The following is a 24,595-nucleotide window of genomic DNA, read 5'->3' on the forward strand; positions in this document are numbered from 1 at the left end:
CTACTGATTCCCTCATACCCCTTTTCTTAAATTTCACATTTCCACACCACTGTCACCTTATGAAAAACAGCTCTCTTCATGTGTAGCTTCTGAAGGCCACAGGGATCAAGTCACTCTGTGGTGGTTGCCAGAAACATCTGGAGTCTCCATGGCAGCGAGAGGTGGTGGTTTGTTTCCTGCCAAAGCATGCATATCACCAGTTCCACGCTCCATACCAGTGAAGGCTCCCATTGTTCAAGGACAGAGAGCAGGGAGACTGCAGGGCTTTCAGGAACATGGGCACTATCTGTAGTACATTTGTGATCACTTAACAACAGTAAGCCTCTGAGTTATTCTTCTGCTTCCAAAGGTACAGCCACACCCTGGTACATTTTTTAAAACACCTGTGCTGCCTGGAGCTGATCTTTATTCATAGACAAGAATTGGAATACCTAAAGGACCCGACTTTCTATGCAAAGTATTTAGTAATAGTTGGACGACTTTGTGTGCGTTGTAAGGTCTCCTAGAGGGAAAATTCCAAAATGAAGCAACATCTTGATGTGCAATAATGAAGAAACTGGGAGTAGGCCACCTTTGCTAAACGTACTGCTGTAGCAGAGTTAAGCTGTTTCCTCAAATGAGAATTTTAAGAAGCGAAGCCATAAAATGATGTATGTGTTGTAAGTTGAGAACTTAAATACCATACACAGCAACATATTGCAAAGTAGAAACTGTTGAAGAAGAGCCAGTATTTTCATATTCAAGCAATCCTGTCTTGCATTTTCAAGAAGGCCAGTTTGCATACAAGTACATCAGACAGCAGATTAAAACAAATGAACAGGCAAGGCCGATTAGTGTATCCAATTGTGGGCCTGATTTAGAGTTTTGAGGAGGGTGGTGACTCCGTCACAATAATGGCTCATATCCCATCCCCCGAAATCTAAAGCCCATAGGATATAAAGGGACTTATATTTCGGCGGACGGGATGTCCGTCACTGTTATGACGGAGTAACCCTCCGCCAAACTCTAAATCAGGTCCTTTGTCTCTGTGACATGCTAAGGCATCCAAACAGCTCCCACTTCATAAACAAAAATACATCTGTAATGAAATATCATCAAAGTAAATACATCAAAAATACAGTGTCTTTCAGTTACAAGCTACTTATCATGTTGAATATTCAGTTTAATATAAGGGCTATTTTTGAGCCCCATCAATAAAACCTAATTGAAACCTTGACCGACAGAGCATTCAAACAATGGTTGAACATTGGATGGGTGAAAGGTTGCTGTACATGGTAATATAGATTATAAGAGCCATTAAACCCTTGTTGCGAAGTCCAGAGTCCAAATATGTGTAAAGTGCCTAGATCCAAGGGTATTTTAAGTTTTCTAAGTATACTTGTTCTGAACCTTAGAACCTGCTAAACAAAGGCTTTCTGTTCTTGAGTAAAACTTATAGATCTTGTGTACCTATAACCTCTACAGGGAGTAGAGTTCATAGGCGAGTTTGCACCGCTCACAATGTTTTTTTCCACAGAGTACTTCTCAGAAATCTGGGTCGAGTTAGTGGTTCTGGATTATCAGATCTAAATACCAAAAGGCAGAACTTCAAGTGATATGGCACTCTTGCTCCAATGCTCCATTAACCAAAGATGATAATCTAAATTTAATTTGTGAAACAATAGGTGGCCAATGAAGTTTTTTTAAGAGAACTGGGGTAGCATAGGCATAGCTGGGAACTTTGACCACTGCTCTTGTAGTATCATTTTGTATTTTAATTATGTATTCTTTCAGACGCCCATAAAAAGAATGAATTTCAGTAATATAAGCATAAGCTAATAATGCTTGCAATAGCAGCTTCATGTGTCTCTTTCAAAAAGGGGTTGTAATTTGTAAAGCGTATGCAAATAAAAGCCACAGTTCATTGTGACATTATTTTTGGTGTATTATTCCAGCTTAAAATGGGGGAGTGGGGGGAATGCACCAAGTGCTTTGACCTGTTGAGAGATGTCAATGCTCATGCCTCCTGAAAGCGTCATATACCTAAACTTGGAATTTTACTTAATTTGTAGCTATGAGAGGTCTGTGGTCACCATGCTGTTGGTGTCAGATGATGGGGAGGAAGAGGAGAATGTCATCTAAAGAAAAAGATGACTCAGCGCATGTTGTCAGTCTCTCCCCTATCCTGACCCCAGAGTAGCAGAGGGACAGACTCTGGTTGCTGGGACAGTTCGTCTCACTGTTTTCCCTCACTCCTTGGGTTACACATTTTGGTGACTCAGGATATTGATACTGGGGGCCACTTGCCTGTCAAAAACGAAAAAACACTCCAGTAGTACATGGTCCAACCCAGTGTTGCTAGTATCCCAAAGCCTCACCAGTCACACCCCCAGACCTCAGGTCCTATGTGGACTACATGGGTCTCAAGTCAGTCACCAAGACTGATACTAACCTTATCCTCTTTAACTGATGAGTTCATCAACAGACTGGGGGCCGCCAAGTTCTTGAGTAACTTTGCCTTGAGGGTACTGACAGATTGCCCTAACTGGGAAGGTCAGTGTTTTACACACGAGGAGCGGGGGGTCACTAGTCTATCCGCCCGAGGTATATCGTGGGTCGGCTTGACTTCGCAGTAGCTCCCACTATGTCCTTCTCCACCGTCGAAAATCCTATTCAGCGGTCCTTCACCATCCGGTATCTGGCCTCCTGGAACTCTCATCGGCTATAGACTCCTGCCTCGTCCCACTGAAGATGTTTGACTTCCAAAAAAGAGACAGAGGCCCATATGTTTGAAGCTGTTTAGCAATTCTTAACAGACCAAATCGCTATTTAGTTAAGAAATGCTAAATAGCCTTTCCTAACATACAAAAGGTAGTGCAAATTGCAATTTCTACCATGTAGAAATTGCACTTTATGATTAGCAAAATAGGAAATTGCATGTACATAGCATTTCCTAAATGTGAAATAGGCATTTAGGAAATTTTGTTACCGTTGAATCCAATCTGATGGTAACGAGGTGTGAATTTAAAAAAGGCACCCAAAATGCAGTTTTTGCAGTGCCATGGAGCTCAAACTTACCCGAGAGCAGAAGAGCGCTTTACAAGAGCACCACTTTTTAATTAGATTTAAGGGGGGGCTTAAAGCCCATATGTACGAATGGTTTTGCATTTCCAACATTGCGAATTCCTGATAGTGATTGCGACTCCACAGGAATTTCTATTACGGAATAGCAATTTTCGTACATTCCAATTTGCATTTCCTAAATATTGATTTCTTAGGGTTTTCTATTTAGGAAATGCAAAATGGAAGTTTCGTACATATAGGCCTTAGTCCTTTATTCAGCGGCTCCCCGACGACGAAGCCTCCTCTGATAACCACCTTTAGCCTCGCCCCACCTGAACTTTACCTTCTCAGAACATTTTCCTCAAAATGTCTCCTAAGTCCAGAAGTTAGCTTCAACTGGGCCTAATCCACTTCTTGTATCCGACCGGTGCTCCGTCGGGGTCGGCCATATTTTTTTTTACTTGTACCCAGTCTTGCTTGACTAGATGTATGCATCTGGCACTACTTTGATTTTTTAGGTGCCAGTTTTTACCTTAAAATTCATAACTTCGGTTATACAAATTGGAATTTGGTTGTTTTGTTGTCAAATAATGTATTAAAATGTACACTTTGTTCGAAATTGGTGTGGTAGTTTTTCTTGTGCTGTGCTTTCACTTTATTAGTGTTTTTGTGCTGCATAAATACTTCACACATGGCCTGTAAGTTATGCCTGATTGCTTTTGTGCTAAGCTACTAGAGGGTTAAGCACCAGTTAATTTAATGACTTTTGTGGTTCACCCAGACAGGAATTGTGGCTCTTCCTTGAACAGGGGTCAACCCCCATTCAGCCAGCAACCCAATATCTCACACTGGATTTTGTACCCCTAGCCTCCCCTAGGTGAGGGGACATCACCTGAAGTGTGTGCATGTTGTTGGAAGAGCTGTGTGTCTGTCTGTGACCTAGGATCCTGCTTCACCAAACAAGAACGGGGAGAAGCATGTCTGGCCAACTAGGAGCTGACTGACAAAAGAAAGAGAAATGTAGTTGCTGACACCGAAAGGACAGGACAGAAGAGCAAACTGTTTCCATGAGAGTGTCCAGAGTTGACTTGAGTCTGCCCAAAGCTCTGTTGGCCTCATGAGTTTTTCTATGATTAAGCAACGTAAGCTGAGATGCAAGAGTTCTTTGAGGTACTCCTAATCAAGGCCGAAGTAAGGTGAATGGGATGCTACAGGGGCTGCTTGCTGGAACTAAAGAGGCCACTTTATCTCTCTTAGATGGTACTTTCTCTTAGCGGGAACTTGAACCTGAGCTTCCACATATGTTCCTGTTAACTCTCTTTTTGTCTTTTTCATCCCTGTTTTGTTTTTCCTCATCAGAGTTAGCTTTTCTAATCACGTTCTTTATGTCTGTGCGTGTCTCTTCCCAGATTCCTTCTTCTCGGTGGTCCGCCCTGCCGTAGTCATCCTCCTGATTCTCCTTGCATTTTCCCTTGTCGTGATGATACCCGCGTTCTACTTCTTCTTTAAGCAACACCAAGAAAAAGGTAAGCGCCTGTACACAGTGTTAAAGGCATCAAACAGCCACAGTGCAGTCATTTCAGTCATCAGGAAACAAAAACAACTATCAATAAACACATCAAAGGAAATTAAGCATAAATATATTGATTGTGTAACAATCTATAAAAAGGAATATTGTGCTTGTGTGTGCAGCATATATCATTTATTTATTTAAGGTTTGTTGTATAGACCTACACTACTGTAACACTACACTTTCTAATCTAGCAGACCAATAAATCACAGCCTCAAAAAGTGCATTTATTGGGTAAGAAAACAGGTAAGCATTTAACTATTGAAAATATCTCAAAGTACATTGAGAGGGAGCGAGGAGGCAGAGGGCAACGGAGAGGAGGGATATAAATTCACTGAGGAAAGGGAAGGAGCATGAGTGAAAAAGAGGGATGTGTCATTTTGGAGGGAATTGTAGCATTGCAACCGCCTTTCATAATAAGCAGAATAGACCCTATTAAAATGTCAATTTTGTTAATGATTGGATTTACCTTTTATACGCCCCTCAAGAATTCACAAAGGGATTCCAGGCAGATGTGAAACTAATTGGGGTGGTGGTGATCTCTGCCATGAGTGTATAGGTTTCCATTGCTGTAAATACCTCTCAAGAGTTGTGAAGTGGACCTTCTAATGTGTTGTTTGCCTTGGAAGTTTGGGAGAGCCCACTATCTTGTATGTTTGTGGCCATTCCAAAGCTCACCACCCTATATTTCTTCCTTGGAAAGAGTCTTACATTTCTCTAATCAGTGGCTGGCTTAACATCTCTTCCATTGTGACTAGACAAAAGGATTTTCCCTAGATTTGGTGGGGGGTCTAGTGAAAGGGATTTATCTATGGGAAAAAATACTTTCCTCTTGAAGAAAAAAATGTACATTTACCCAGTAGGTCCTATTTACACTATGCAGAGCTATAGAAAATTCTGTATATTGGGAATAAGAAACCAGTTTAAAGTCACATGAACCTCCCAGGTCCTGGAAACCTGCTCCTGGCAGAGCTTTCTAGGTATAGGTCTGGAATTGTTTGTGAACACAGTACGTAGGTAAAGTACGTTCAGGTGGGCGCGGAAATCTCTGATCCTAATTTTTTATACTTTTTGTATGACTCTGGTACTATACATATGAATTTTCACACCGACACCTGTCAAAATATGAGTGCAAATAGTGTTCACTTTTGTGTGTTTGTATGGGTAGTTTCCCTGAGGGGTATTTTTGCACTGTTTCCCAAACTGTGGTTCTCGACCCACTGGTGGGGTGGGAGCTGAATTTAGTGGGTCACGAAAGTCAGAGCAATAAATAAATAAATATGGCTTTGAATTCTGTGTTTAATTTGTCACATTTACCTATGATTGAAAGACAGATGTCTAATTTCAGGCTACCTTATTCTATTAACAAGGGGAATGGTGTTTACTTTTCTTTCTCTGACTGCAAAGTGGGAGGAGCTTTTAAAGTGAATTGTGTGACAATGTAGGACGTTGTTTTTTTGCTATAACTCTAAATAAACTAAATAAAGTAAGGAAAAAAGGATGAAGCACTCTTTTTTATTATTCTGAAGTGTGCAGAGATTTTCATAGGCTAAAAATAAATCAAGACACTTACTTGGTGATGCGCAAATGATAAATTTTCACAGAAATTTGATTTACATTATCAGTTGTGTGCAATATAGTTTTTTTTTTATAAAACTGTATGTCTGTGCAAATTTACTGTCCACTTCAATGGAAAATGTGCTGTCAGTAAATGACAGTGCGCTACCACACAGTGCTTTAGTTATATTTTAAAAAATCACACATCCTCATGTCCATTAAAGGTAGGTGGGTCGCCAAACTTTGTTGTGCTGAAGTGGGTCGGGGTTCTGAAAAGTTTGGGAACCACTAGTCTTTACGATTTCTCTAAGGTTCAGTATATGCTTTCATTTTCCTCTTTTATTTATTTGATATTTTATTGAGTATGTACATAACTTTAGACCAGAATTGATCTCCACAAAACCTTCTTTGAATAAATATAATAATAAATAAGTGTGTCAAGTCTGAGAACTATCGGTCAGAAATGTAAAAGAGTGTAAGAAGTTGGAATACATTTTTTCCACCCTGCTATTCACAGACATTTTTGCCTACAGAAGGGGTGAAAATCACTGACTCACATATTCCACCAATCACCAGACTATCATAGCATCTTATGTCAACTTCAATGGGCCACGGATGAAGTAATGTACTCATCGGGGACTAGGGCATGACTATCCAGTTCAACGTACACACTTTTCTCATGTGCATAGTACCATGTTACATTGTGTTACATCACACCTTTGTTCATGTTATGGATTTTAATCTGTACTTGACTTTTAAATACTAGATAGACTGGAGAGTGATCATCATGAACAGTCCCTAAGTATAAATTGAGGACATACAGCACCTGAGCATAAACATTATTTTATTCTTGAATAAATTAGAGTCATGAACAACAACAGAATTGATGAGCAAACTTCCTTTTTGCTTTTTTTGGCAGCTTTATCTTTGAGGTAAAAGAGACACTTAACAATTATGGGTCATGTAAACCAATAACCATACATATTTTGAATAGTCTTATGATGAAGGTCTTTAATCATCCGGCATCATCCAGCCAACATTGACAGTACTTCAATAGATTTGATAAAATGATTGTAGATGCAAAAAGACAGTTTAGGAAGACCGTATCCACCTTGTTGAAGATGTCAGCTGGTAAATTACATAATATTTTAATAAAGCAATTTAAACAAAACTATAAAAACTCTGTCTCAGGCATTCATTTTTAACATGCCAAGAGACAGTGCAGGTTGCAAAACATCTACGGTCCACCGAAGATTCTGGCACCTTGTGGGGCTTGGAATGAACTGCTATCAAGGCTGATTTTCCAACTATAAAATATATGAAGCTTTCACGCCAATAATTTCACTGCTGTTAGTAGCTCGAACAATACTCTCCCCAGATAGGTAAATAATGTGGTATGTCAGCCTATCCCCCTCTCTGACAGACCACGCCCGCAACTTGGCATCTTCTTGGACACCAAGCTATCTATGAAGACACAGGTCAACACAGTCTCATCTGCTTGCTTCCTCACCCCACGCATGCTCTGGAAGATCGGCAGGAGGCTCTCAGTCAATACCAGAAAGACCATCACACAGGCCCTTCTTACCAGCAGGCTGGACTATGGGAACACACTCTACGTAGGAATCACTGCATGCCTCCTGAAGAGACTACAGATAATACAAAACTCAGCAGCAAAACTCATCCTGGTCCTCCCCAGACAAACCCACGTCACATCCCACTTCAAGAAGCTACACTGGCTCCCGATCCAGAAGAGATGCCAGTTCAAGATGTTGCACATGCACACAAAGCCCTGCACAATGAAGAACCAACATACATTAACAAACACATGACCTTCCACTAACCAACCAGACACCTATGATCTGCCTCCCCCTTACTTGCAGACACCCCCTGGGTCTGGCGAGGTTACAGCAGAGGATGCACCTTCTCACACATGTTGGCCAAAGCTTGGAACTACCTTCCCCTGCACCTCAGGACCACCTCATTGCTCCAACAATTCAGGAAAGGACTAAAGACCTGACTGTTCAAATGACCAGATCACCACGAAGCAGTTAGCAACTTCACTACCTTGAGACTCCTTCTGGAGATTTGCTGACCCTTATAAATCCATGATTGATTTATGGATAACTGAACTGGCAGGCTGATTCGATGTGAACTTATCTCTTCCAATCAAGACTGCCCTGGAGCATGTTAAGGCCCACTAGGGCGGGTCTTAGTGGAAAGGAGGGTAGAAAACTAGGAATAGAGTGAAGGCACACTTCAACAGAGACTGGTGGTAAACGCCTGCAAAGTGGACAACAAACACAACACAAACACAACCAGCCAAATGCATTGACATGACAATCTAAGGCCTTGGCAGAGTCGGAAGAGGATGCAAGAGACCCAGAGGAAGTTGATGATGTGTCTTGGCCTATGTGCAGGTTGAGTAAGATCTCACATATTCCCCTACACTCTCCTGTTTTCCTACAGACCAGTCATATCTGTTCAATATTTATAGTGTCTTCAGGGTGGGTGAATACAGCGGCTGTTATGAAGCTCTTCTAATCAGGAAGATGTAACAAAGAGTGTGTCTTTCCTAAACAGCAGTCATCGTTTGTATTGTCATTCTTCATATTGCTGGAAGTCATTCACATTGATTTATTGTTGCTTGAGCTACCTCACCATTTGGTAATATAACTGACTCGTCTATATAGGTTACTGCAGCCAGAATGACAGGAGACGAGTAAAGGATCATTTTCTTTTCCCTTCCCTGACAAGGCATTGTCCATTCCAAGATGATGTCCTGGTCAGTAAGAGATGACATCATTGAAGCAAGTGAAAAAATAATGATCATCTTGCATGTCTGGGTTTTGCACATCTCCTTGCATTTAAAAATCCCAAGTTTCTATGATGGGTCCAAACAGTTATGAAATGAGGAGAACCTTAAAAATAATCCCTATAATGCACAACTTTCTTTGATAACTAAAAGTTCAGAACTTAGGGCCTGATGTAGCAATGGGTTTTTCCCATTCTGTGTCAATGGGAAAATGTGTTCGTACATATGGCCCTTAGTGTAGTTATTTTGACACTGGTTCAAAGCTTAGGAAAAATTATGCCACTGGATGTACTGCTGAAGTGATCTTTTTGAGGTAGAATATCTTCAATGCCAAAGGCAGAAGCATCAATAAAAGAAGCAAACTTATTTGAATGGTGCACAATTGGGGTGAAAGTGCATGTGTCCATTAACAATGGAAATGTTGTTTCTTCTCTCACTGAAAAGGTACCCTTTTCTTGTTTAATTCGGTTATAGAGGCTACGATCTCTGGGAATCCCTCAATGAATTGCCAGTAGAAAATAATGAATCCTAGGACTCTTTGGATTTCCTTTCCTGAAGAAGGTGTTGGCCAGTTGTGAACAGCTTCTGTTGTCTTTTCATCCATACTAATACCTTTAGCCGAGATGACAAAGCCCAGGTTTGAGTTGGATGAAACATGCACTTCTCTGCCTTAGCAAATAGATCATCCTTCTGTAAATGGGATAGAACTTCTCTCCTATTATTTCATTGTTGTTCAGACATGCTGAGCACACCAACAACGTATCAAAATAGGCAATGATGCAACTGTCCTCAGACCTCTAAGGACCTTGCAAATAAAATGCTCTAAAGTAGCGGAGGCATTGAATAAGCATAAAATAATCAACAGTTACTCCAAGTGGCTATAACTGGTGTTGAATGTTGTTAGAAATTGGGTTGTTGGTAGAGTGGGTGTTTACCTGACTCAAGCAGCAGCCACAGTCCAAATCAAGGTGAACTAGAAAAGTCACTAAATTAACCTGTGCTTAACTCTCTGGTAGCTTGGCACAAAAGCAGGCAGGCTTAACTTAGAGGCAATGTGTAAAGTATATATGCAGCATACAAAACAGTAATAAGGTGAAAACACAACACGACAAATCCCACACCAATTTAGAAAAATAGAGTACATTTTAATAAATTATTTGACAACAAAATGACAAAAATCCAAGTAGTGGAAGAAACCTAGCACCTAAACGCTGAAAGCAGACATCTAGTCACGCAAGACTGGGTAAAAGTTGAAAAATATGGCTGACCGCAATCGAGTGGAAGTTGGATACGAAAAGTGGGATCGGTCCAGTTAACTCTTACCTTCAGAGTTGGAAGAAATGTAAACAAAATGTCTATGAGAAGGAAGAAGTTCAGTGGGGCAAGGCTGCAGGCGGTGTCTTAGGGGGAGGTATCGTTGTTGCGGTGCCGCTGGATGAAGTTTCAGTGAAGATTTCTACTTTCGGACTTCCCTTTTTTTGGAAGTCAGACATCTCCAGCATGACAAAGCTGGAGCCTGTAGACGACGTAAATTCCACGAGGTCAGACATTCCTTTGGGAAAGAACAGCTAAACAGGATTTGCTGCTGCTGAGAAGAACGTACCGGGAGCTGCCGTGAAGTTGGGCAGAATGGTGGTGCACCTTCAGTGGACAGATGGGAAGGTTGGTGCCGGTCTCCTCTCGATTCTTAGAACAGTTTTTAGCCAAACATTTTCTAAACCTCAAGTTTTGGATTGTGGCTATCTGGGCACATTTAGCACCACCACCAAGGGTCCAGGTCTGGAGGGGCACCAGTTGAGGGGGCTAGAACTCACCCAGGCTGGGTCTAGGTGTGGGTTTAAGATGGTTTGAGCCTTTTCTGTCCCCTGAGGCTCTGATCAGGAGGCCAACTCGCTTTTGGAGTCATACTGTTAATCCTTGATTCAGCAGTTGAACAAGGCTCAAGAAGCAAGATAGGCCTCCGAAGGTTCAAGGCAGGCTTCAGACAGCAGAGTTCGACTACTAGAATTTACTTCACAGGCCCTGGGTATATGTACCCCTTTAATAGGGACTTATATGTAAATTAAATATGCCAGTTGGGCGTAAACCAATTCTACCAAGCTTAGAGGAGAGAGCACAATCACTTTAGCCACTGCTTAGCAGTGGTAAAGTGTGCAGAGTCCTAAAAGTCAACAAAAACGAGATCAGAAAAATGTAGAGGAGTAAGGCAAAAAGTTTAGGGATGATCCTGTAGGAATGACCAAGTCCAGTAATGGGACACCATATTTTGCTTCAAATTTTGTTAACAACAAGCGGGGACCTTACTACTAATTCTGTGCAGTGCTTGATTGATTTAATTGCCTAAGAAGTACAGATGATCCAGAGCTTGTAGACATCACGTTGTAAGGCCCTCCATCGACTCTGGCATTGGCACCACACTCAGCACCAGCCTCATACGAGGATTCCATTCTAGCCCCGTTCCCTTTGCCGACGATAGCATTGTTTTGAAGCTGGCAAGCCCAGGGAATCATTTGGGCTCCCAACTGGGTTACCTCCAGCGGGATTCCCCTCGGGGGTTAGTCTGGCACAGCACCCCTGCACGCTGGTCCTAGTCACCATCTCGTGACAGGGTAATGGCTAGAAAATATGTATTAAAACCACATGCCTTCATGTCTGTCAGATATAGCTGCCATTCTGGTGCCACGTATGACTGACCATCTGAAGGACAACTTTGCAGAGGAGGCCAGGGATGGACAGGCTACATTCTAGCAGTTCCTAAGATCAGGCCTGGACATGGTTGACTTTGTGGCTGGGCCATGGGCTCCTCTGTGCACTAAAGAGCCATGCTTGGCTGCATACCATAGGCTTTTCCCATCCTGTCTAGACTACCATAATAGACATGCTATTTGATGGTTTCTGCCTTTTCGCAGCAAGGCAGATTCAGCCCTGGAAAGTTTTAGGAACATGTGCCTGGCATCTCCTGCCTTTGAATTTCACAGCAGTACCAGAAGTTTCAAATATATATAAAGGGACTTCCTTTGCACCACTCTTTCTAGCCCATCCAACAGCCTAATCAATTCGTTAAGCGAAAAATAGAGGCAACTGCAGTCTATGCGTAGCCGGACCACCAACCCTACTCCTCAAACACATCTTATCTCACACCACCTGAAAGTCAGTTTTGTTCCCCTTTAAGGGAAAACACACACCTGGTTGGATAGAGGGTATCAGCCTTTGTGTGGGTCTGGAAGGCCATAACAGTGGAGCAGTAGCTTTTACCAATTATAGGAAGGGGAGATGCTTAACCCTTAGTGAATGAACCTCCTCATATCCCTTCCTGTCACTTCAGTCAGAGGATCAACATCAGATTCTGCAACATGAAATGTCAGCCTTGTTGCTAAAAGGAACAATTGAGTTGGCCCCAGAACTGGAAATTAGGCAGACACTTACTGTTTCCTAAGGATGGCCATCAGTGTCCGATCAAAGACCTCAGGCTCTTGAACTTTTACCTTTGCAAGGAAAAGTAAAAAATATTGTCTATGGCTCAAGTACGTCAAGTAAGTATGTATATTTGCACATACAGCTCTGGTGTTATCTGCATTTGCTGTAGGTCCGATTCAATGTCAGTTCCCAGTCATCCCGTTTAGACTGACATCAGCACCTCTGGTCTTCACCAATGTGTTGGCAGAGTTTGCAGCACATCTGCAAAGATCCAGGATCTCACTGTTCCCATATCTCAACAATTGGGTGCTGAAGGCAGACTCACTGCAGGTGATGTCGGACCACTTGAAGGACACAGCATCCCTGCCCAAACACAACAAGATCCCTCTCAGTCCCTCCTGTTTTTAGTGGCAGTACCGGACAAAACATTTTTGCAAACCTTCTCTCTGACCCAGAGGATTTGTGTCACTAGGATGTGGTTCAAATGTTTTGAGAAGTTCCAATCCTGGTGGTTCTTTGCCTGCTAGGTCTGCCAACCTCTTGCATTATACAGGTCATGCACACCTGCTGGCTCATAAGGGCTCTTCAGTGGTGCATCTGTATTCAGTGGTCCCGTCATGGAGGCAGTCCATAAGACACTGTGGCAGACTTGCTTTGGTAGAAGAAACCGTGATGCAAAGGATGTTCGTTTGCAAACCAACAGCAGCGGCCACAGTTGTAATGGATGCATCTATGTTTGGCTGGGGTTGATGTACTGAACCTGCTCTGGGTTCTGCACAAGAGCAGGTTCAGTACATCAACCTGCTTGAGCTGCAGCTGATTCGTCTAGCCCTGAAAGGATTCCTGTCCTCCCTTTGAGGCCAATATGTACAGATTTTGACAGACAAAGTGACCACACTGTGGTGTATCAACAAGCAAAGGGCGGGGGAGTAGTCATTCATCATCTCTGCTTAGAATCTTTGAGACTCTGGGTCTGGGCTCGGGCACATGGAGTCCGGCTGGTCGGCAACCATCTGGCAACCTCTCTAAACTCTAGATACCACTGCCTTTGTCAGTGTCATTGTGCCATCAAAGAGTAGTTTCTCCACTTAGAGGTGATTCAGGATATCTTGGCCTCATAGTGTGCATCCCAGGTAGATCCGTTTGCCACTCGCACGATTCAGCATTGCCCACTGTACTGTGACCTCCACTTTCTGTTGCAGGGAGCTTTGGGTGATAGGTTTCAGTCGATGTGGAATGTTCAGCTTCACCAGGCTCTTCTCCCATACTATTTTTGTCTCTCATGTTGAGGAAGCAGTACATGGACAGACCCAAGTCGTTCTGATCTCCTCAGGCTGGTCAAAGAGATTGTGATATTCAGACCTACTAATCTTTCTGTATTCCAACTCCAACTACCTCTCAGGGTCAATCCTTCTCTTCCATTCGAAGAGCAGGTTCTGCACCCCAACCTCTACAGCCTCCAACTTCATGCCTGGAGATTGAGAGGGTACATTTGAAATCCTTTAAGCTGCCACTAGGTGTAGTCAGTGTCATATTATCAGCTTGTTGCCCCCACAAAGTCAATTACGCTGGATTGTGGAACTGCTTTGTTGTCTGGTGCAAAAATTCAAATATAATTTCCTTGAAAGTACATCTCTCAGATGTTTCAATTTTTTTGCTCATTCTCTAGCATGAAAATTGTCTCCTTTGGGCACAGGTAAAGGTTATATTGCAGCCCCTTCAGCATTCATTTGCCTTCCTGATCAACCTATTCTTGTTAAGCCCCAGATTGTATTTTGAAGGCGCTTCCATCCATTTCGTCTTACACCCTTTGGCATGCCTCAGTGGGACCTACATCTGGTTTGATGTTCTTGAAGGAAATCCCCTTTCAATCCCTTCATAATTGTGACTGTTGACACTGAAAACTATGTTTTTGGTTTCCATCACTTGGTTTCCAACCTTTTCTGTAGTGAGAGCTACTTCTGATCAGTGAAAATCATTGTGAGCCACTTGTGCTTTTTTTACCAGACACCCTCCACGCCCAGCTTAGCTTCATTGGCTTTAAGCCTTACGTCTATAGAGCTAGATGGTTTGAAAAAAACATGTTCACTATGAGAGGGCTGCCATGTGTGTCACTGAGATGGTGGAGTTTGGGGATGTATGAAAATATGTGCGTGTGAATGGGATATATGTTTATGGGGGAATGAGAGCGTGGAGTCTGGGGATGTATGAACATGTGAGTGTGAATGGGATATATGTGTATGGGTGAATGAGAGTCTGTGTCATATGTACTTGTAGCACAGAACATACGTTTAAACATATGTGGCACTGTTACATGCATAACTCAAACTTACAAACATTTTTTTACATGGGAGAAATTTGAAGTGCAGAAAAATTTTCTGCAAACATTCATGATATGGAATAATGTTCTGCACTTTAAATTTCTTCTATTAAAAAAAATAACTGTCTTTTTCAATTATAAATATGACACATTGTCTACCAGCCATTATGAGCAAGATGGCTGCTTTGGGTAAATGCAACACTTTGAAATGGTAGACAATTAAAATGAAGATTTAACCTAATCATTACAGTAATGCTTCAATATTCTACCATTTAATAGCATGCAGTAACATCATTTTGCTTGCATGCTTTAATATTGAGTTGACAAGGACTATTATTTAAGTGTTAAATATCTCAGTGCTTCAGTTCATTGCTGTGTGCCCCTCACTGGGTCATAAATTTGACTCCAACGCTGCTCATTTTCTTTCCCTGATATCTGCAGCCTGATGATATTTTAAAATAAATACAGCCTTCCCCTAACTTTAAAAGGAAAATGTGATCTTGAGCTTATTCAAAAATGAACTCAAGGCTGCAAGCTACTCTGAAAGTGTCTGAGAGCTACTGGTAGGTCACATTCCACTAGCTGGAGACGCCTGCTTTAGCATGTCCAATTCAGTGAGCTGCTTTAGCATGTCCGATTGTGTCTACCTGTTTCTACCCAGACCAACTTGCTCTAAAGTGGCTTTCCTGCCCAGAGTTACCCCATTCCATATGGGCCAGTCCTTTACTCTCCCGACCATTTATACTTCAACCATCCCATCAAAAATTTACAATGGCTCGAACTTCATAGGGCGGACATTTATTACATGGACCAGAAGTAAAAGATCTGGTATGATGACCAGCTCTTTGTTGGGAATGTAGACAGCAAGAAAGGAAACCAAACACATTTGCCTTAGCATTACTGTTGAGAATTGGGCTTCTATACCTCCCGTCCCCTTACTCTTGTAAGTCAAGAGCAAACCTGTAAAGGAATGCAAAAAGTCAGAGTAGTCCAGTCCAATATGTAATTCGCTGCAGCGGGTACAAAATACCAATGTGTCTAAAGAAGGTACACAGGCAAAGTGACAAGAATATGCATTTTCATTTTTATACCTGATCAGATAAAATGACTTCAGTTACACGTACCAGTTACAACCGGTTTAAGCGAGAACTTGCAAGTTTTAGGATTCTTCTAGTAAACACATTCCAAAGCGGGACTACAGGTAAAAGTTTATCTTTGCCAGATGTTTCCTACACCAAGTTCCAGGATGCTATGTAGGTAAGACCTTGAAGCAGAGCATTCTAAGGTGCTTTTGGAAAGCTACCGACACAACACTTTTCGACATGCATTCTTAATCAAAATGGAAGCAGTTTACAAAATGTAGGCACTAATGTCAAACTACTTGCAATGTAAGAAATAGCATGTTCGGTGGCATGTGTAGCTGCAGATACACATGCTTTGCATAGTCCGCCATCTGGTGCTGGGTCGGAGTGTTACAAGTTGTTTTTCTTCGAAGAAGTCTTTTCGAGTCACGAGACCGAGGGACTCCTCCTCCTTTGGTTCCATTGCGCATGGGCGTCGACTCCATGTTAGATTGTGTTTTTTCCGCCATCGGGTTCGGACGTGTTCCTTTTCGCTCCGTGTTTCGGGTCGGAAAGTTAGTCAGAATCAACGGAAAATTAGTCGGTATTGTTTCGTTCGGTATCGAGTTAGATTAAAGTCGACCCGAATCCAGAAGAGCTCCGGTAGCCCTTCGGGGTAATTTCGATCCCCAGTCGGGGCCTGGTCGGCCCGACCGCGTGCAACATCGAGACTGATGGAACAGACCCCGTTCCGATTCTGTCCTAAATGCCACAGTAAATATCCCTATACAGACCAACATTTGGTCTGTAACTTGTGCCTGTCACCCGAGCACAAAGAAGAGACGTGTGAGGCCTGTCGAGCGTTTCGGTCGAGAAAAACGCTCCGAGACCGAAGAGCCAGAAGGTTACAGATGGCGTCCACGCTGACAGGACAACAAAGGTTCGAGGAAGAGGGAGAAGAAGAAGCATTCTCCATCCACGAATCAGATTCCGAAGAATTCGACGTCGAAGAAACCGTGAGTAAGACGTCGAAACAAACATCACAGGGAAAAACAGACAAAGCCCAGGGGACGCCACTGCCAACAGGCCATGGCTCAACCCATAAAGTAGGTGACCGTCCATCGGCACCGAAGAAGGGCGAGACGGTGCCGAGATCGTCCGACTCAGGTCGAGACACAGGCACGCAGCAATCTCGGGACCGAGAAAGTGCCGCAGAAAAGGGTCGACACCGAGATAGCGGCACCGAGGCTGCTCGGCACAGAGACAGCGGCACCGAAGCTGCTCGGCACAGAGATAGCGGCCCGAAGATGGTCGACACCGAGAGGGTGCGACGCCGAAAAAGAGGAAAATCTCGTCGGAGCCGAAAATAACAAAAGGCACGGTTTCGGTGCCAAAACGCCCAGCAACCGAACCGAAAGCCAGTTCCTATTCAGAGGAACAATCACTGTCCTCCCAACTACAAAAACACAGATTTGAGGAGGAATTAAAAGAAACAGACGTAGATCACACGCAAAAGCGGATCTTTATACAAAGTGGGACAGGGAAGATCAGCACACTTCCCCCAATCAGAAGGAAAAGAAAACTAGATTTCCAAAACCAAGATAAGACACCACAAGCAAAAGTGGTAAAGAAGGTAACTCCACCACCCTCTCCACCACCAACAACTCATATATCACCGGCACAGACTCCGCCACAATCACCAGCTCATACCACCATGAGCCAAGATGATCAGGACGCATGGGATCTCTATGACGCTCCAGTATCAGACAATAGCCCTGAGTCGTACCCCACTAAGCCCTCACCGCCTGAGGACAGTACGGCATATGCACAGGTGGTAGCTAGGGCAGCAGAGTTTCATAATGTATCGCTGCACTCAGAGCCTATCGAGGATGACTTCCTCTTTAACACCCTGTCATCCACCCATAGCAATTATCAAAGCCTTCCTATGCTCCCGGGGATGCTAAGGCACGCTAAACAAATTTTTAAGGAGCCAGTGAAAAGCAGAGCAATAACTCCAAGGGTGGAGAAGAAATACAAGGCACCGCCCACAGACCCTGCTTTTATTACATCACAACTGACACCAGATTCAGTTGTCGTAGGAGCAGCTCGTAAAAGAGCCAACTCACACACATCAGGCGACGCACCACCTCCTGACAAGGAGAGCCGCAAGTTTGATGCAGCGGGGAAAAGGGTTGCAGCACAAGCTGCAAATCAATGGCGCATCGCCAACTCGCAGGCACTCCTAGCGCGATATGATAGAGCCCATTGGGACGAGATGCAGCATCTCATCGAACACCTCCCAAAAGAATTCCAAAAACGGGCAAAACAAGTGGTTGAAGAGGGACAGAACATTTCCAACAACCAAATCCGTTCTTCTATGGATGCAGCAGATACAGCTGCAAGAACAATAAATACTGCTGTAACAATAAGGAGGCACGCATGGCTGCGCACATCCGGCTTCAAACCCGAGATACAGCAGGCAGTGCTTAATATGCCGTTCAATGAACAACAATTGTTTGGCCCAGAAGTGAACACTGCAATTGAAAAATTAAAGAAAGACACTGATACAGCTAAAGCCATGGGCGCACTCTATTCCCCGCAGGGCAGAGGCACATTTGGCACATTTCGTAAAACCACTTTCAGAGGAGGGTTTCGAGGTCAAGCCACACAAGCCAGCACCTCACAAACAACACCGCCTACCTACCAGGGACAATACCAAAGGGGAGGCTTTCGAGGCCAATACAAAGGGGGCCAATTCCCAAGAAACCGGGGAAAATTTCAAGGTCCGAAAACCCCTCAAAACAAGCAGTGACTCACAAGTCACTCAACCCCTTCACACAACACCAGTGGGGGGAAGACTAAACCAGTTCTACAAATCTTGGGAGGAAATAACAACAGACACTTGGGTCTTAGCAATTATCCAACATGGTTATTGCATAGAATTTCTCCAACTCCCTCCAAACGTCCCACCGAAAACACACAATATGTCAAAACAGCATTTAGACCTTCTAGGACTAGAAGTTCAGGCATTACTGCAAAAAGACGCAATAGAATTAGTACCAGGTCCACAAAAGAACACAGGAGTTTACTCACTGTACTTTCTAATACCCAAAAAAGACAAAACTCTAAGACCAATATTAGATCTCAGAACACTAAACACCTACATCAAATCAGACCACTTTCACATGGTGACATTACAAGACGTAATCCCACTGCTGAAACAGCAAGACTACATGACAACATTAGATCTAAAAGATGCGTATTTCCATATACCGATACATCCCTCGCACAGGAAATACCTAAGGTTCGTATTCAAAGGAATACACTACCAATTCAAAGTGTTGCCATTCGGAATAACAACAGCGCCAAGAGTCTTTACAAAGTGTCTAGCAGTAGTAGCTGCACACATCAGGAGGCAGCAAATACACGTGTTCCCGTACCTAGACGATTGGCTAATCAAGACCAACTCGCTAACAAAGTGTTCACACCACACAGATTATGTTATACAAACCCTTTACAAGCTGGGTTTCTCCATCAACTATGCAAAGTCACACCTTGTGCCGTGTCAAACACAGCAATACTTAGGAGCGACAATCAACACAACAAAAGGGATAGCCACTCCAAGTCCACAAAGGGTTCAAAATTTTCACAAGGTGATACAAGCCATGTATCCAAATCAAAAGATACATGCAAAAATGGTATTAAAACTCCTAGGCATGATGTCCTCATGCATAGCCATTGTCCCAAACGCAAGATTGCACATGCGGCCCTTACAACAGTGCCTAGCATCACAATGGTCACATGCACAGGGTCAACTTCTAGATCTGGTGTTGATAGACCGCCAAACATACATCTCGCTTCTATGGTGGAACAGTACAAATTTAAACAAAGGGCGGCCTTTCCAAGACCCAGTGCCACAATACGTGATAACAACAGATGCTTCAGGGTGGGGAGCACACCTCAATCAACACAGCATCCAAGGACAATGGGACGTACATCAAAGAAAGTTACATATAAATCACCTAGAACTGTTAGCAGTATTTCTAGCATTGAAAGCATTCCAACCCATGATAACCCACAAATACATTCTTGTCAAAACAGACAACATGACGACAATGTATTATTTAAACAAACAGGGGGGGACACACTCGACACAGTTGTGTCTCCTAACACAAAAAATATGGCATTGGGCAATTCACAACCACATTCGACTAATAGCACAATTTATTCCAGGGATCCAGAACCAGCTAGCAGACAATCTCTCTCGGGATCACCAACAGGTCCACGAATGGGAAATTCACCCCCAAATCCTGAACAATTACTTCCAAATTTGGGGAACACCTCAAATAGATCTATTTGCAACAAAAGAAAACGCAAAATGCCAAAACTTCGCATCCAGGTACCCACACCGGCAATCCCAAGGCAATGCTCTATGGATGAATTGGTCAGGGATATTTGCGTACGCTTTTCCCCCTCTCCCTCTCCTTCCATATCTGGTAAACAGATTGAGTCAAAACAAACTCAAACTCATACTGATAGCACCAACATGGGCAAGACAACCTTGGTATACCACACTACTAGACCTGTCAGTAGTACCTCATGTCAAACTACCCAACAGGCCAGATCTGTTAACACAACACAAACAACAGATCAGGCATCCAAACCCTGCATCGCTGAATCTAGCGATTTGGCTCCTGAAATCCTAGAATTTGGACACTTAGGACTCACTCAAGAGTGTATGGAGGTCATAAAACAAGCTAGAAAACCTTCCACTAGACACTGCTATGCAAGTAAATGGAAAAGATTTGTTTGTTACTGTCATAATAATCAAATTCAACCATTGCATGCATCTCCAAAAGATGTAGTAGGGTATTTACTACATTTGCAAAAGTCAAATCTAGCTTTCTCTTCCATAAAGATTCATCTCGCAGCAATATCTGCATACCTGCAAATTACTCATTCAACTTCCCTATTTAGAATACCTGTCATAAAAGCGTTTATGGAAGGACTAAAAAGAATTATACCACCAAGGACACCACCTGTTCCTTCATGGAACCTCAATATTGTCTTAACAAGACTTATGGGCCCACCTTTCGAACCCATGCATTCTTGCGAAATGCAATACCTAACGTGGAAAGTTGCATTTCTCGTTGCCATTACATCTCTAAGAAGAGTAAGTGAAATTCAGGCGTTTACTATACAAGAACCATTTATTCAAATACACAAAAATAAGGTAGTTCTAAGAACCAACCCAAAATTCTTACCAAAGGTTATCTCACCGTTCCACTTAAATCAAACAGTAGAATTACCAGTGTTCTTCCCACAGCCAGACACAATAGCTGAAAGAGCACTACATACATTAGACATCAAAAGAGCACTAATGTACTACATTGACAGAACAAAACTAATTAGGAAAACAAAACAACTATTTATTGCATTTCAAAAACCTCATACAGGAAATCCAATATCAAAACAAGGTATAGCCAGGTGGATAGTTAGATGCATCCAAACCTGCTATCTTAAAGCAAAAAGAGAGCTGCCTATTACACCAAAGGCACACTCAACCAGAAAGAAAGGTGCTACCATGGCCTTTCTAGGAAATATTCCAATGAACAAAATATGTAAGGCAGCAACATGGTCTACGCCTCACACATTTACTAAGCACTACTGTGTAGATGTGTTATCTGCACAACAAGCCACAGTAGGTCAGGCTGTACTAAGAACTTTATTTCAAACTACTTCCACTCCTACAGGCTGAACCACCGCTTTTGGGGAGATAACTGCTTACTAGTCTATGCAAAGCATGTGTATCTGAAGCTACACATGCCACCGAACGGAAAATGTCACTTACCCAGTGTACATCTGTTCGTGGCATTAGTCGCTGCAGATTCACATGCGCCCACCCGCCTCCCCGGGAGCCTGTAGCCGTTTGGAAGTAATCTTCAACATTTGTACATTTGTAAATATATTATTTTAATCTTCATTTTGTACATACTTATTCATTCCATTGCATGGGCACTATTACTAGCATACACAACTCCTACCTCACCCTCTGCGGGGAAAACAATCTAACATGGAGTCGACGCCCATGCGCAATGGAACCAAAGGAGGAGGAGTCCCTCGGTCTCGTGACTCGAAAAGACTTCTTCGAAGAAAAACAACTTGTAACACTCCGACCCAACACCAGACGGCGGACTATGCAAAGCATGTGAATCTGCAGCGACTAATGCCACGAACAGATGTACACTGGGTAAGTGACATTTTCCTTTCGTTACATTTTCCCACTGTTATAGCCAGTGCTAACTTGCATGCCCAAATTAACCAGGCCTGGTCGTTTCTGACGTATTTAGTCTTCATCTCATGCCAGCACTACACTAGAATTTACAAGAAGACAGCCCATCATCTGGTAGTTTACATTTCTTGTATATATTTGGAAGTTCTTTTGTACCCTTGTAAACAGAACGAGTAAAGGGAAAGCACTTTGAATAACCGGTAATCTCTGTATTTTATATCGACAAGTCCAGAAATTGTACTCCTGGGGTGATAGTCACAGTAAAGTCCACATTTAGTCCAACCCTAACCTGAAAAAGACCAATTAGGCCAAGGGTATTTTCAAAACCTTTATTCGTGCTGTTTCTTTTTGATTGCATACAAGCAAAGTGATAGCAAAGCCTTCTTTTAATTCCAAACATGCAAGGTGTTAGCCCAACGAAATTGTTTTTTCCCATGTATGGGGATTCATCAGGTTCTATAACACCTATACAAAAATGTGTTTACAATAAAATACACCATCATTTCAAACCCTACAAAAATAACTAAAGGCGAGTGATCACAATTCACAAATGATCAGAAGTGGTTTAACAGACTCCCACTATCACCTTGTCGAGTAAGGGTGAGTTTTGTCTGCAGGAAGTCCCAGGTGCTTGCTGTTACAGTAGTGCAGTGGTGGTGGGAATGATTAAGGATGGTAGCTGTATGGTAGCATTGAATGGTAGACCTATGTGTCTGACTCTGGGATAATGTGTTAAAGGAAGTAAGGGCAGGTGAACATGGAAAATGGGAAGAGATGAAAGCTCTTGCTTACGTAGGAAATTAAATATGTATATCTTCGATTTGTATTTCATTTATTTAATCTATTTCATTCATTTAAATATTTATATATTTAACTAGAGTGCATGGTCACCTGATGACATCATTGCACTAGAAGTATCTTTGAGTTCTCACTATGAGTGAGCAGAGGATATTCTTGCATCTTGTAGCTGTTAGCCCCTCAGAGATTTTGCTTCACTGGAGGGAAGGCAGGGAGTGGAAGGAGTAGAAAGCAGATTACCTACCAGCGTAGAGGGTGAACTGAAGAGTCTAAGCCTTGCAGTAAATCTATTGCTGGGGGAAGACTTATTTGGAGAGAAGAGATGGAGAATGAATTTTTAGAGAGGTTGTAGGAAAATTAGTATAGCCCCTCACCTGTACTTCCCATGGAGAAAAAGGAACGGAGCATTATGGTGGGCAGAGTGGAACAGGGTTTGTGGAAGTCATGCTGCAAAAAATCTATCAGGCTGATGGAGGAGCATTGTATGAGCTGATTGAATACTACATGGTCAGTTCATGGAACTGGAATTTGGGATATTGACTCAGTACGACAACAGATCTGAACCATTCCAGGTATTTTCCCGAGAAGAAGAAGCAATGGTTGAAGAGAGAAGTGAGCAAAAAAGGACACTTGATGTTCGGTCTCATGATGTCACAATTAGCAAGGTGAATGGAGCTTAGAGAGTAAATATGGAGTTGGTAGTAAAATCAGTTACTCTCTGAGTAACTGAAGGAATCAATGCCCATAGTAGGGGTGGTAGAAGGAGGTGAGATTAGCAGGCTATAGACGGCATAAAAAGCTAGGGTGGGGATTTAGAGTTTGGCGGATGTTGGACCACCACCAAAAAGAAGGTGATAACCCATTGGCCGAAGTTAAGGTACATTGATATCTACACACTCTTAATAGGACAGATAGGACAGCACCCTCTTTTTGGTGGGTATTCCACATCTGCCAAATACAAAATCAGACTCCAAGATGTTAGCTTTGAGGAAAGTATGGGTTATGTTGGGGCATGGATGAGCACATTAGTTTTTGTGGGTGTGGTTTGAGGAAGGTGGCAAGGTGTAGGCAGAGTACTGATTTATACAGATTCAGGGCATAGGTCAGCATCCTAGGTTGTGTTTCTAGATTGTGGGTTTCTGAGAGACCGGATTCAAGTGTTATTCAGGGCTGTTGGCAGATAAAAGTAGGTGGTACATGAGAGTTGGCTGTAGATAGATTGTTTACAGTCCTGTCTAACGTGTGCAGGGGCTGAGCACAAAGAGCCCTTCCATGCTCCTTAGGTCTGAATGTACATGAAGGTTATCAAAGACCCTACTGATTCTGTCTTGGCTAAGCAGATGGATCGGTTGCTAGAAGTGATGCTAAAAGATGGAACGTGGATTTCACGTCTAATGGTATACATCTACATCGGGGATGGGTAGACATAACTCAACTAAGTTATTTTATTATGGTTATACTAAAACCAAGCTGTATGTCAGCTAAAAGCACAAAAGGGTGCATATAGACTAATTGATTAGGAATGTGTGATGGACAATGATCTGTGTCTATATAGGATATTCGCTTTTTTGTCCATTTTATTTGCTGGATTTCTCAAAAAAACAAACGGCAGTTTCCTTTTTGGGGACTTAGGAGATGTACAATGCATGACCCCGTTAATCGTGGGGTACACAACAAAGTGGCTCTTAAAATGTCCTGCTATTATATTGTCCATTTGAAGAAGAAT

The 24,595-nt window shown here is 42.7% G+C and overlaps 1 protein-coding gene across 3 annotated transcripts in view; it reads left to right on the forward strand.

Moving 5' to 3' along the window:
* Window positions 1-24,595, forward strand: part of LOC138299176 (butyrophilin subfamily 2 member A1-like) — a 143,070-nt gene that overhangs the window by 70,906 nt on the left and 47,569 nt on the right. For all 3 annotated transcript variants that reach the window (XM_069237269.1, XM_069237268.1, XM_069237267.1), the window contains one exon: window positions 4,452-4,568. In XM_069237269.1, coding sequence (XP_069093370.1) covers window positions 4,452-4,568 — 117 coding nt within the window. The remainder of the gene's footprint in view (window positions 1-4,451; window positions 4,569-24,595) is intronic.

The sequence above is a fragment of the Pleurodeles waltl genome, chromosome 6, assembly GCF_031143425.1.
Source record: "Pleurodeles waltl isolate 20211129_DDA chromosome 6, aPleWal1.hap1.20221129, whole genome shotgun sequence".
In the NCBI taxonomy this organism is placed as follows: Eukaryota; Metazoa; Chordata; class Amphibia; order Caudata; family Salamandridae; genus Pleurodeles; species Pleurodeles waltl.